This window comes from Anthonomus grandis, chromosome 2 (genome assembly GCF_022605725.1).
Source record: "Anthonomus grandis grandis chromosome 2, icAntGran1.3, whole genome shotgun sequence".
Lineage (NCBI taxonomy): Eukaryota > Metazoa > Arthropoda > Insecta > Coleoptera > Curculionidae > Anthonomus > Anthonomus grandis.
In genome coordinates, this window is record NC_065547.1 from 23,208,629 (window position 1) to 23,224,235 (window position 15,607).

General features: G+C 31.5%; 1 protein-coding gene across 3 annotated transcripts in view; it reads left to right on the forward strand.

The window, feature by feature from the left end:
* The window catches only part of LOC126750341 (ninjurin-2), a 39,921-nt gene that overhangs the window by 11,327 nt on the left and 12,987 nt on the right, over positions 1-15,607 (forward strand). The window contains exons 1-2 of one of the 3 annotated variants that reach the window (XM_050459917.1): positions 11,407-11,687; positions 11,769-11,942. In XM_050459917.1, coding sequence (XP_050315874.1) covers positions 11,580-11,687; positions 11,769-11,942 — 282 coding nt within the window. In that variant the 5' untranslated portion in view covers positions 11,407-11,579. Of the gene's footprint in view, positions 1-11,406; positions 11,688-11,768; positions 11,943-15,607 lie in introns of those variants that run through there. The other 2 variants (XM_050459916.1, XM_050459918.1) reach the window with 2 other exon arrangements.

The following is a 15,607-nucleotide window of genomic DNA, read 5'->3' on the forward strand; positions in this document are numbered from 1 at the left end:
TTCTGTGATCTGTCCAAGGCCTTCGATTGTGTGGATCATGGAATACTGCTGTCAAAGCTTGATTTTTACGGATTTAGGGAAGTGGATTTGGGGTGGTTGAAGTCATACCTGTCGAAAGAATTTTAACAAGTCTGTTAGTCCACCATCCTGCACCAGTCATAATACTCGTCAAGTAAACAACTTATCTCTTCCAATCCCCACCTCCTCACTTACGAGAAACTCTCTTATATTTATTAGTCGAAAAATATTTAATCATGTTCCTTTTTCGCTTAGGACTGTTACAGACCTTAAAAAGTTTAGGAGAGAACTAAAGAAATTAATCTTACCAAAAGCTTACTACAGCATTGACTTACCAAAAGCTTTTAGCACAAGTTTGTAAACTTAGCAAATAAAGTATATTTTGACTCGACTTTGACTTAGTTCCATAACATCTGATACAGTTAAATTGCAGAGATATTCTTTTTATTGAATAGATAGGCTAAACAGAGTCGGGGGAGGTGTTGGTATATACATTAAATCAACATTTTATTCTGAAAAAGTTGATATCAACGTCAACAATGTAGACTTTGAATATTTACAATTATATGTCAAATTTGGAGTCCATAAAATTGCCCTACTTTTTATTTATAAACCTCCTAAGACTCAGATATTTTGAATTTCCTTGATGAAATATCCATATATATTAGTAAATTGTGACTTCTCTATAGTATTTGGAGGCCTAAACATAGATACGATGAGGCCTAACCGGGCTAACTCTTTATATTCTGCACTACATTCGTACGGGTATGATCAACTAATAAATGAGCCGACGCGTATTACAAATACTCTGCTACATGCCTAGACCCGATTTTTGTTAATTGAAAAAAAATTTGCTATAAGAGTGGGACCGTTACTTCACATATTAGTGACCACAATCAAATGCCGTTTTATATCCAAACCATACTAAAATAAATAAAAAAGTTGACTTTCTATACCAAAATATTAACTCTCTATTTGATATCTATACTCCTTACAAAAACATAAGAATTAGTAAGAAAGCAGCATCTTGCTTAACCTACAGTCTTAGACTTATTTTAAATGAAAAGAAAAAAGCCCTTATTAAATATAAAAAAGATTAAAATTCAGCTAACTGGACTTATTATGAGGTGTGTGTGTGTGCCGAAATTTTGCACTTGCCTCGATTAGAAGAGAAAAAGCTGCTCATCTAGCAGACCTTTAAAGTGATAAGTCTTGTAAATTACTTTGGCGTGGTTTGAGACACCTTAATATTAAATCCTCTGGAGGTGATTCTGAACTTCCATCCAATTTAATTGACCCAAATGTAATTAATGACTTCTTCGTTTTTATATATAATGGCTTTAAGAAAATAATTTTTTATTTGCATAAGAAATTTAGTAATATTAGTTTTGACTTTTCCCTTTTACTAATATAATAAATAGTTGTTTGTTAACTGGTTATTTCCCTAAAGCATGGAGCGAGTCGACTCTCATTTCTATTCCTAAAGTTTCCAATCCGAAGAGTCCTCAAGATTTACGTCCAGTCAGTTTATTGAGTGTAATTTCAAAAACCTGGAAAGAGTGGTCTATATACAGTTTGCTACTTACCTGACATCCAACAATAGACCTCCTTCTCAGCGGTCGGGATTTAGGACTGAACATAGCACAACTAGTGGACTCTTGAATATTACTGATAATATAATTCGAGCGCTTGACAAGAAACTTTCTGTTATTATGGTCTCTGTTATTATGTCGCTTGATTACTCAAAGGATTTTGAGGTAATAGACCATGACTTACTTACTTATTGCCAAACTGAAGTATCATGGTGCAACAATATAGTTTTATCTTTTTTTAAAACATATCTGTGGAATCGTACACAAAGACATATAGTATCAGGGGTACCTCAAGGATCTATACTTGGGTCTCTTTTATTTCTTGTTTACACGTCAGACCTACCAAAGGTTTTAAATTTATCAGAAATTAGTGTAAGTATAAGCATAACTTAGTCATTAATCCAGCCAAAACCAAAATAGTACTATTTTCAAATAAAAATGCTCGTAAAAATATTGTTTTATCCGTTAAAATTCAACTGAATAACACATCAATTCCTTTTTGTGATAATATGAAGGTTCTTGGATTGACTTTAGATAGCTCTTTACGGTTCAGAGAACATATCAGTATTCTGCTAAAAAAGTGTTATTTGAGAATGCGCATGCTTCATGCTAACAAATTAATTTTTAATTATAAGACTAGGAAAAAACTTACTCAAGCTTTTATTTTATCCATTATCCATTATTGTTTGATAGTTTATTTTTCCTGTTTAGATCAACAGGCATAGTACCGTTTACAACATGTTCAAAATACCTGTAGCCAATTTATTTTTAATTCAAGAAGATGATGATTTGATTATAGCTGTCAAGGCATTTATAATTTAAAATGGCTTAAATTATTGTATTTATTAAAGTTTTTATTGTCTGTTTTGACTGTACATGGTCGAAATATTAGACATAATACCCTCACTATGCCGCACCATTCAACTGCTCTGCCTACCCGTTCTTTTACGTACAATATTGTTCTTTTTTATAATAGTCAAAAATCCATGTTTAATGACAGTTTGTATACATATAAAGGAAATTTTAGAAATTTATTTTTGGAATAATCAATGGAATGAGGTATCTTGTTTATTGGGGGACTACTAGTTTATATAGAAGTTGGTTGTTGTACTTATAGTGAACTATAATGCATAAATATAGTTGCAATTATTATTTATTTAATTGATTAATTTATTTATTTTTTAGTTTTGTTTGATGAAGGTTAAGAGTTTAAGAGTAGCTTGTAGCTAATCTTCGCCTTTTATGCAAATAGGCATTATTGTAACATTTGCTGAATAAAAACATTTTGAAAATGAGAACAACTTATTATTGTATAACATATTACTTTGTATATATTTGTTGGTCTCTTATAATACTAACAGCATATCTTGGAATTATAATATTTAATATTTAAAAAAACAATTCAAAGACAGATGTCTACATAAAATAGAAAGAAACCCTTAAAAAAAGGTAGACCAAAAAAAATGTGTGCGCTTGAGACCGCAAGACTGAAGTAAAAGTTCTTTAGTTACATTAATATGTATGTATAATACCGTGCGGCTCTTATTTGTCCCCGTCCACCTCTTACCTTTTAAATGCGTTTATATAAAAATTTGAAATTTGGCACATATCATTACCCATCTAAATACTCTTTTGGTCTCTAACTCATTTTGCAAAACTTCCAAATGGCAGCGGGACGCCATTTGAAAACTGCCACTGAATGCTTTATGGTCCTAGAATATTACATTACTTCTACCCATAGCAAAATGGCAGGTTTTCAAAATCTTATTTTTGGCAATTTTATACATCATTTAAAATATACATATTCTTACATAAAGGATATTTACAGGAAAAATTTTAATAATTTTTTTAATTGTGGAAAAGAAAATGCGAGGCCAGCCATTTTTAAATATGTATTTATAATAATCAAGTTTAAAAATTAAACCTTTGATAGGTGAAACTTCTGAAAAACTGATCCTGAAAAAACTGAATTTGATTTTATTAAAGACTAAAAATTAACACTACAAAAGGATAATAGTAATAAATAAAATGATATTTTCATACCAGAAACCTGGAATTACTGCATAGCAATTAAAACATTACGCCCGATATTGAAAGACAACCTCCAAGGAAAAAAGTTATTAATTTAAAAAAAAAAGTGTCCTTTTAAGAAAAATTCCAACCCACGCTTCCAATATACGTTGAAAAACAAACTAAAATGATGTTCTGTCGGTCAATGTCAATAACGTCATTTCGATCAGCTCCCTGTCAATCTTGCCAAGTAAGATGGCTGACATTGATTCCGATTTCATCATACAAGCTTCATACATGTGATTAAAAGGATATTTTGAGTGAGTTTAGTGCGTTTTTTTAAATTAAGTAATGAATTAAAAACATTTTTGCTGAAAAATCGTAAAGAAGTCTGAAATGGGTCACATATATTCAAAAAAAAAATTCAAATCGTTCTTTTCACAGGCGAGTTGAGGTGTCATACTCTAATAGTATCGAAGATGTATGTATAGTTCAGTTCAGAGATCTATTAGAATCTTTGATGTACCGCAAATAGTCCGTGTGCCGGTGTTGCTTGTATTGTCACATGACATGCATCTTTAAACCGCAAAATTTTATGTGGAAAGAATCATAAAGTATTATTCTAAGCGATATTTAATCATTTCATTAAATAAATAAATGTTTTAAGCATTTTTTTTTAAAAATGTAAATTTATCTATTGTGTATTGGATACCAAAATTCAGCTATTTCCCTATTTTTTTTTAGTAAAAAATTAATAAAAATGTGTAATTAAGTATGTTATTATAATCTGGCAAATTTTTTCGATTATTCGAACCAGTCAACGCCGCAAAAATAATGTGTCAAGCTAGTGTCCGGTTGGTATCCAGTATCCACAGAAAACAGACCAAGAATTTTCCTCTTTGTGTTCTGTGCCAGTATCCAGCAAAGAGAATTCGGGAACGCAGCATATGTCGTTTGCCAGTAACGTACTTATAGTCGACACCCGCTGTTATTTAATCGATATTATGCCCATATCTTATATTTATCGATACTTTTAATAAATCGATGATCGATTATGGTGGTTTAAATTTCTTTTAATGTTTATGTGGTATTGTCTTTTTATTTAATGCTGGTGGTTTCTTTAATTTAAACATTTCATCGATATTTGTTATCTCGGCTTCATTTGGTGATTTAGGAAATATTGAATGCCATATATTTGTTCTAGCCATGGTTTTGGCCTTGCTATACTATGCCTTTACTAGTTTTTCACTAATGTCGGAGAACGATTCATAAAAAAAAAATATTCTTTTATAGTACTTCTTTCTTATTTTTTGTATCTCATTTTATACTTATCCCCTTATTTAAGTTTGTCAATTTAACATAGTCTTTTCTACGCTATAGATATATATGTTAACCGTGTCTTAAGCAAGTTTCTAAGCCTTAGAGTTTTCATTTTATTAAATCATATTTTTTTCTTTCTTTTAATAGTTTTTTCAATTTATTTTTATGAAACTTATATATCCGTTCATATATTAAGTTTTGGAAATATAAAATACGTTTATTATATACTTCTATACACTATCTTATTTGGTTTAAATAGATTTTATTAAGCCACTCATTTTTGTTATTTAAAACCTATTACATTAAAAAAAAATTTTCTATTTAATTTTTTTCTTTAAGAGGTACCTGCAAATATGAAAAAATGGTCAGAGATCTTCATTTTTGGGATTTTTGAAATAAAAATATGGTCCATAACATTTTTTCTTACAAAAACTCAGTAAAATTAAACGTGTGAATTACTGCTTGCATTATTAGTTTTCATTATACTCGATTTTTTTTGAATATGGCTCGAAGTGGTATATCGATTAAGCGCGAACATACACTATAAGGAACACTTATTCAGAAAGAATAAATTTATAAATAACACATTTTTATACTACACAATATTGAAACCACCCAGTTTTAGAGCTTCAATGGTCAATTTGTCGTCTTCAGGGGAGTTGATGTATTTAATTTCAAAAATCGCCTTTGCATCCCAATTTCTCTGATTTCTGATAAATTAAAATCTTGGAAAGCGGATCCCGAATAATTTATCTTTTATCTGTAAGGTATACCTCTTTCTAGAATTCATCTACTATTTTTAAAATTTATTTTTTATTAGTTGTAATTCGCCTTCTTTGTTTTGAAGTTTACAAATTTCCTTTGGAGAATCTGTACCTTTTCTTAGCACTCGAACTTGTTTCGATTGTTTTGGTAACCATTTCATTGTTGATTCTTCTGATAGCATTACAAATGGCCTTGTAATGCTATTAGAATCTTTAGTTAATCCTTGTTAAGTTGCTTTAGTTTTAGGAAGTTTAACTTGTATACAAGTTTTTGATTCTGTTACTTACTACTCTATTTCTTTGGTTAGTTCTAGCACAATTTGCTTATTCTGCCTGTTTTATAGTATCTACTATATTCTTAGTTCAACTCGAATTGTTATTTCGAAAAGGTCTGTGTTATTGGGTGTCTGTTTCTAAATATTTATCTCACTTAATATCTCTAATATTTTTGATCTTACCATCGTATGGTCGCTGCTTATGAAAATGTTTTTTAAGGTTGTTACATCATAGACAATTTTTTTTTATTAAAGATAATAAAATCTATCTCGTTTTTGGTATACACTAAAATCGAGTACTAGTAAGGTGCAATGCGTAGGACATATGTTTAAGGCTTCATTTAGGTTATCATAGAAGACCTCTAATGCATCTTCGGAGGCTGACGTAGGCTTGTATAAATTTCATGTTTTATGTTCTGAAATTGGCTGACTAAAAAAAGGTTTTATATTATATTATATTTACACTATAAACCAGTATCATATATTAAAGTCACTCTCCGAATGACTGTCGTAATAGACTTTCCGACTGACCGTCGTAATAGAGCCTATCAGTGGCGGAACAACGCTGAAATTTGCTGTGTTCGAAAAATCTTAAAAACCCTCGACCTGTTTTTTTTTGGCCCTTGCAAATCATAAGTGAAAATACAATAATTTTTCAATCTCAAAATAGTTTATTAAATACAAATGTTTTTACAATGAAAATTACATAGGTTTTGATGTATTAATCAAAAATACCGAAGATGATTGTCTTAATTAATTAAATTTTACAGTAGGTACAACTAAACTTATTCAATAAATTTTTTTTTCGTACTTTGGCCTCTTCAAATGCCTTTATCAACTGAAAAATTTCAAGGTTTCGTGCAGTTTAATTTTCAATTGACAATACACTTAATGAAAATGATCTTTCTGTACAAAAATTTAAATTTAAATAACCAAAAATTCTTTAAAAATTTTCCGATATTATTCAGCCGTAGTAAGCGGAGCGAGGGGGCCCCTGTTCGATGGAACAACAGTAGTTACGTCACTGGAGCCTATATATAAATGTTACAGCTACAATATAAACAATAAATAAATTCAAAATAACTAAAGGACTAGGCAGGGGGTAACTATTTCGGCGAAAAAATCTGTAAATTTAGAAAATCTAGAGTTAAAAATAAGCGGTGAAGGCCTAACACATTACCATGCAATGATCATGCTACAAATATAAAATCTGCTTCCCATAAGGTAAGACTGAAAATTAATTTGAAAACCCAACTATTAACTTCATACTCGGTGAAAGAGTATACATAGATATAGTAGAACACCCTCATACAAGTATCTTGGCCACAAAATCCATATAAGCAGAGATAGTCAAACTTACGAATTAATTAGGTGAATAGCTTGGATGATAAACTTGGTTCGCATATAAGATTTTAAAGCATATGCCAGAGTCAGATTTACCAATTTTTCTGAAAATAAAGGTTTTCAATTAATCGGTCTTACTTATCCTAACTTATGGTGCTGAGACTTTGATATTAACAAAAAATGCTGTAAAGAACATCAAAGTAGCACAGCGTGAAATGGAAAGGTCAATGCTGGGACTGACCCTCGTAGATTACATTACAAACACTGGGCTACAACGTAGAAGAACCAGAGTGATGCACACAGTAAAAAATAGCAATCCTAAAGTAGAATTGGGAGGGACAATTGCGAGAATGCGGGACAATAGATCAACCAAGAGGATAGACTGAAGGCCTAGACAGGACAGACAGAAAGCACAGGATGACGTCCAACTAAATGATCCGATGATGATAAACGGATCCACACAAATTGGATTCAGAAAGCGTAAAATAGGAAAATATGAAAGCAATCAAGGGAGGCTTAGGTTCAGTAGTGGATGAGTATGGGCTGAAAAAGTGTATATTAAAAACGCCTTAATTTATTAATGAAATACTTTTTTAATTTGGAAATAAACTTCTTAAATTCCAATAGTTTTAAATGGTGTGGTAGGACATTGAAAAAATTCTTGCATAAGAACTAGATCCCAGTTCAAAATTGCATAGGACATGTGAAGTAAGTATGATTAGCCAACATAAGAATAAGGAGAGACGTATTCTGAGAAGGTGCCTTAATAACATGAATAAGTCTGACTGCATGTCACGGATAATATTAGCCAAGAGATCAGTGGAATAAAACCATTGCTTTTGCAACCCAACCATTAACAAAAAAATAAGTATGCCACTGCGTTAACAACTTAATAATTCGTTTATACAGGGTGTCCCAGCGAAAACGAAACAGAGGTATTTTTGGTATGAAAAAAAAATTTTTTACAAAAATCTCGAACACGTCGATTTTATTTTCGAGGGGGGCAACTTTTCCTTACCAAGGCACCCTCATACCAGTAACCCTCTTCGAGGGGGTGGGATCACCCCTACAATCTTAAATAGAAAGAGGGGTCGTGTGATACCTTATTTTAAAGGTCTTTTAATTCTGAATATAACTGCCAAATTTGAAGTGGCTAATATTTTTTATCTGGATATGACAGCTTGTCAAAATTGTAGAAACAGCGAAAATGAAAAAGGTATTTTGAACTCTGTTTTGGATAATATTTTTAAAAGAATAAGGAAGTCATAATTTCAAAGGGGTCACTTATTAATTAAGAGGCCACCCTAATACCTGGCACCCTTTACGAGGGGTTGAAAGCACCCCTTAAATCTTAAATAGAAAAAGGGGTCGTGTCATTCCTTATTTTGAAAGCCTTTTTACTCTGAATTTAAATGGTGACTTCTGAGTGACTGATGGATATCTTGTGGATATAAAAATAGCAAGAAATATCTTTACTGCCAGTAAAAGTGGAGAGATAAGAAATACCTACCCTTTTCCTATTGTGTCTTTTAAATAAAACAAGTTTATTTAAATTACGTCAATTTATTAAATGTTCAAATTGTGCCCCGCCTACTTCCATGCAGGAATATGGAGAATGGAGCCGTCCAAGATTCCCGCCCAAACATTTAACTTCTCAGGGAACTGGGTATGAACTTCACGAAACTGGCCCGGATTGGCATTTGACCAGTAGCGGCAGTTATGACGATTTACGTTGCCATTAAGAAAAAAAGTACATTCATCTGAAAAGCAAATGTTGTAAATAAGACGCGGATTAACAGTTATCATATCACTAAGCGATTCACAAAATTGCACTCGTCTGTCAAAATCGTCCTCATTCAGTTCTTGCACCAGATGAATTTTGTAAGCATGGAATTTATTATGCTTAAGTATCCTATGAACACTACTTTTGCTTACTCCTGTACTTTTCTGACACGTATTCCTGGCTCGGCATGAAGTTGACCTAGGACAGTTATTTGCATTGCTTCATTGACAACAACAGCATTTTGAACCTCACGCTTTTTATTTAAGACACTGCCAGATTCCCTAAATTTAGCAACCATTTCTAGAACGTATTTTCTGTTGTTCAGTCACTCAGAAGTCACCATTTAAATTTAAAGTGAAAACGCTTTCAACATAAGGTATAACACGATCCCTCTTTCTGTTTAAGATTTAAGGGGTGCTTTCAACCCCTCGTAAAGGATTCCAGGTATTAGGTGGCCTCTTAATTAATAAGTGACCCCTTCGAAAATAGGATTTCCTTGTTCTTTTAAAAATATTATCCAAAAAAGAGTCCATAATACCTTTTTCATTTTCGCTGTTTCCGCAATTTTGACAAGCTGTTTTATCCAGAGAAATAATTTTAGCCACTTCAAATTTGGCAGTTATATTCAGAATTAAAAGACCTTTAAAATAAGTGTCATACGACCCCTCTTTCCATTTAGGATTTTAGGGGTGATTCCACCCCCTCGAAGGGGGTTGCTGGTATGAGGGTGCCTTGGTAAGGAAAAGTTGTCCCCCTCAAAAATAAAATCAACGTGTCCGAGATTTTTGAAAAACATTTTTTTTTTCATACCGAAAATAGCTCTGTTTCGTTTTCGCTGGGACAGCCTGTATAAATTAGACACAAAAGAGGATCCGGTACTGAACCTTGTGGTACACCAATGCCGATAACTGAAGTTTGCATTTTGGATGTTAAAGAAGACAAACTGAGAACGATCAGTAAGTTATAATTCAATGAGGGATATACTCACAGTTCTTAAGTGCACTAGTTTTTTAAGCAAAATGGAGTGTGAAACTCAGTAATATGTGTAAACCATCTTCCAATCATACAATGTTCTTAGCTTTTTATTTTATGCCTATAAAGACTTCTCTTTTGAATTATTAGATTCCTTAAATTGGATCAAATCACCTGGGAAAATTTCTTTTCAAAAACTAGTTTGATGGAACATATATGCCATTTGCCATATGAAATATATCCTAAAAAATATCAAGCGTATCCACAGACTGCTTAAAAAACAAGATATACAAGTTAAATTGACCCAAAAAATCAATCAATCCATTATAATCCTAATAGTGAAAGTCTCCACCAAATAGATCCTTAATTTTCAAGATACCTTAACTTCAAATGTCAGAGCTATCTGGAGAAACTAGTGGAGGATCAAATACATATAAATAGATGTCATGTTGTTGTTTGTTACTGATATGAATTATAAAATGAACACATATTCGAAAAAAGGATCAGTGATTTAATTTCCTTTAGTAATTCTATTTGATTAGCAATGGGAATCAATGCCATATCACTGGTTTGCCATACCCAATTTGGGAGATTAAAGTCTCCAGCAATGAAAACATCAACATTCAAGTATTCGGCGATAACATCAACGATACTGCTAAAAGTCATGTTAGTCTCAACAGCTGATTTTAAGCAACAGTAAGCTGTATTTAATAAAAATTTCCTAGAGCCATATTTTTAAATATACAAAAAGTTATTTAAAATCTAGGGAGAAGGGCAAATATTTACTTTTAGAATGTTGTTTTACCTCTATCACTGTCCCTTCACCATGAGCGCCAATACTAGTGTTAATTGAATGGTCTCTTGTATAAACATTAAAACTTAATGTTCTGTAAAAATAGGAACTATTCAGAAAGTCAAGATTCTGTTAAAATGATTTTTTTACGAATATGACTAAGACTTTCTTATCCATCTGTGAAGTGAAAACAATAATAATTGGAAATTCTAATTGGAAAAAATGTTAATATCTTTACATTGTACAGAGTATTGTAAAAAATATTATTGACCTAAATTTCAAGCGTTAGCCAACAATGAATAAAACAATCAAAGGATGTACGATTTCCGAATAAAGAACTGGTGGTTCTACTCACGCGAATTACTAATCAAATTAAATTACCCTTGCAAAATATATCATAAACATAATTATCATATCTTTTTAGAAATGATAATTATTATAGGTCAAATAACCATACGTTTTATAATCCTAATCTTTTTCTCTCATCTAGTTTGACAACAAAAAAATCATTAAAAGTAGTATGATAACCCAAGATTGGACAATGTAAGCCATGCTACTGTGCTTTGTTTTATCATTTTTGCTAATCTTTTGCAACAAAGATAAGATTTTTTTATTAATTGATCATATCAAAATAGACATCAGTTTCTCAGATATACAGATATAAACAAACAGTGCATAACTATTAGAGTTTTGTTTCATTGTGTTATAATGACTTCAAACGTCAGAAAAAATGACGCCGAAGCATCAAATAATTCTCATAATGTTGATGGGAATGTTGTTGGGATTGTTGCTGCCACCACTATAACTCTTTTTAAGGTTAGATCAGAAGACAGAGAGAAAAATACATAATATTTATTTTATTCAAGTAAGAAAATATAAACTCATTTGTTTTTTCAGAAATCCTTAGATGTAAACAAATACGCTACAAAAAAGACCATAGCTCAAGGCCTCCTAGATGTCGCCTTACTAACAGCTAATGCTTCGCAACTAAAGTACATCTTGCAAGTAGGAGAGAAGCATGAGTTCTATGGCTTAATGCTAAGCTTAATTACCATTTCTATTATTTTACAAGTAAGTATATCTTATTTTTTATTATTGTGTTCTAAGGCCGATATTTTAAGGTTCTTGTGGGTGTACTTTGCTTAACCCTGCATCTACTTTCAGACTGTAGACTTCACCTAAAAGCCTACCACTCCATGGCTTACCTATTAAACTATATTACAACAATTTCCGCTTTCGTTATTACTATTTTAAATTTGGTCATATCTTGTTTTGATCCCACCATCGCTAGATATGCTGTTTTTGAACCTCCTGATGTCGCAATATTAAGTCAATAATTGTTTGTACGCTTTTTAGCTGATCGTGGCAATTCTTTTCGTCATCATAGGAGGACTGAACATCAACAAGGACAAGGACCACAAGGCCGCCATAATTCTTAATGATATTATTTTAATTTTTATTTTTCTTATTTCGGTAATTAATATTGTTATTTCCGGCTTTGGTTTTGAATATTCCAATCAGCCCCTGAGATTGATATCAGACAAAGAAATCAGCAATAAAATAAGATAAGAATATGATCTCGTGTAGATTAATTTAGAAAGGACTGACTCTAACTGATATCGATTATATTGTAGCAGTTTCATGATTGTGCAATAGAGGAGTCACTACAAAAAAAACTACAATAAATATTTTTCCTTTTAAGTGAGAATGTTACGGTTGCATTTTTGAACAGGTTAAGAATATCTTATGTATTTCTTGCAATACATTAACATGCACTGCCTAAATTTACAAGGTCAAAGAACGTGCCCCTTTAACCACATATTCACGGATTCGAGTCCAAAAATTAGGGTAAAATTGTTGTTACATCTTAGATCATTTTGAGTAAATCGCGAATGGAGAAACTCATCAAAATTGTGTATTTTAAATATTTGACAAATATATATATATATTAAATGTTTGTCAATATTTAATACAGTTCATATTTCTTCTAGCCGTATTGATAATATACTAAAGCTATATTAATTTACGTCATTGCTTTAATTTTCACACGATTGCTTTTCCGAAATTAAAAAACATCTCTTCTGTCTATCTTTCAAACAATGTCTTATACATAATCAATGTTATATGATTTTTTTGCAGTATTTTAGCCCAAAACTGATATATAATATATTAGTGAATGATGTTATCATTGAATAACAACGAAAAGTTTTAGGACAGTAAACATAGCACTGCGACATATAAGATCTATTGGGCTCCTTCTGAACCCCGATTTGATGGCTAGTTTTAAAACATACTGCCTGTCTGTGACGGTGATTTCAGTGATACATGATTTTCACAAATTTTTCCTACAATCTCGCATGCAATAAGTAGGTGTACTGGAGTTTCCTCGTCTTGCCCACAGAATCTGCATTCACCAGATTATTCTAATTTATATTTTTTGTAGTATTTTCGAACGTAAAAATGTCCCGTTATGAACCATTGAAACGTGTAATATCATCCATGGAGATGTGAAGGGACGTCATGTATAGGAAAAACGCTATGGATGCTTAGAAACTGCGTACCAAGTTTCAGAAAAATATCTACAGGGGTATCAAGTTTATCGAATTTTTCTTCAAAAAGAAAAGAATTTTTTTTCTTTCAACTTTACCACCCTGTAGTGTAAGATCTAAGACGTTTCGGACATCTTTTCATAGGAACTTTTTTGTTTGACTTCGCCGAATTTGTTCCTTTCATCGTCAATGCACTGTATATACTCTATACCTGTTTGTTGCTTGTTACACAGAGACACAGATATACATTTTTTTTTAATTGATCATTCATAATAATATTTTATTATAAAAAAAATGAGGTGGTTACTTTATTACACTATATTGGAATACTCTAGGCATTAAAAACAGTTTACTTTATTTTCCATATTTTTTGTTGAATTCGGTTTATTCTTCAACTTTGAGAACTATATTTTTAGATGTGAAACAGCTCTTACTTAACAGTTTTATTTTATTTTATTCAATATTATGTCCAGGAGAATGTATGTTTCGCTGCGGCCGTACATTTATTTGCCATTCTTCTTAATAACGGATTTGTAAAGTCACATCCATATAGCAGTACTCCTTGACCTCCTTGACCACATTAAACTGTCGTTTAGAAGAAAATCGATAGATCAGTTTTCTTTAAAGCACAATTTTTGTTTGTTAAATAAGATTTCAAGCGCATTGCATTGCATCTTGATTTCAGTATCTGCTAATAATACCAAATCTTCTACATAAAAAAGAATCATAATGTTGTCTAGAGTTTCAATATATTACGTAATAAAACGTACAAAGTTTATATACCGGGTGACATAGGAAAAAGGGAACCTTAAAGGAACTTAATTTTTTACTTTTCAATATAAACAAATGAAATTTGGTTTATCGATAGTATAGTTAAGAGCAACTTTTAATCACTTCCGTTTTAACAGGAAGTGACATTAACTTTTTTATTTTAACTGGGACAATTGGTATATTATTACTTAGTTTGATAGAAAATAATATTGTGAGAATAATGATACAACATTTGCTACTTCTCGTTTTATACTCATAGAAAAAATCCAGAAGACGCAAGTATAATAAGGGTTGGCATATACTTTATCTTTTAAATAGCACGTTATTATGAACCACTTTTGAAGTGCAGTTTTTCAGAAATACTATCAGTAAACATTTCAAATATTAGTAAACACTAAAATTCTTTCTGTGGCAAATATATTAGAATGGCAAATAATAATTGAACCTGAGAAGATGTCATGTATTATGTCAATTGAAAAATAATCCAAGAACTCATTAATAAACAGGACATTTGGGGAAGAAAGTTTATCTCCCATGCATGGCTAGAATAAAGAATAGTTAATCCGTTATATTTGTCAGTTTTTCTAAGAAAAATATGATCCCATTTTATAATCACAAATTGTCAGGTAATTTTCCTTCTGGAGAAGATGGTGCTCAGTGAGGCAAATAATATCATACTTGGTTCTTGATTTTATTATTGCCTCCATTTCGCCGATTTTATTTCTGATCAAGCAGATTGTGCATAGAATTTATTGAATTTTGGTTGTCTTTTTTGTTGAGTGTGTTGGTTTCCCTGATGACAAATTTATGGATTTGCCAAAAAAATATCTAATATTTTAAAGACCCTCTATGTTTTGTGATGTTGAATCTCTTAATGCCTACTGAGTAACTGAGGCCAGAAGTTTGGATCATAAAGTTAATTTTTTCTAGAGAAGGGTGCTACAACCACAAAATCTTTTTAGTTAATTTGAATCACTAGGAATTTCCTATAAATTCCTAAACAGCAACTTATACATTTTTAAAACCACATAGACAAACTGTTTCTTCATCATGTTCACCATTGACTTTGGACAGTGATGTGCTCTTTTTTTACTGCCTCTTCCATGTTTTGTTTGATATGCTGTTTGAGTTCTTGATTTTTTTTCTAGCTTTATTCTCTTCCTTTTTCTTTCTTTGCGTTTTGTTCTTTCTCAATTTTAGCGTCTGAGCTTCCGATTTCGTCCTTTAGTGTTATTGTGTTTTTTTCGTTTTCCTGCATGTCATAGTTTCTTTTGAAATTGTGTGCAAAAAAACACACACTGAAAACAACTAATGTGCATTACACCGTAGCAAATTCTACATACTATGCACCTTAATTAATTTTTTGTATGACATATCGACGGCTTAGACTGCAACCCGGCTCCGAAAAACTAAATT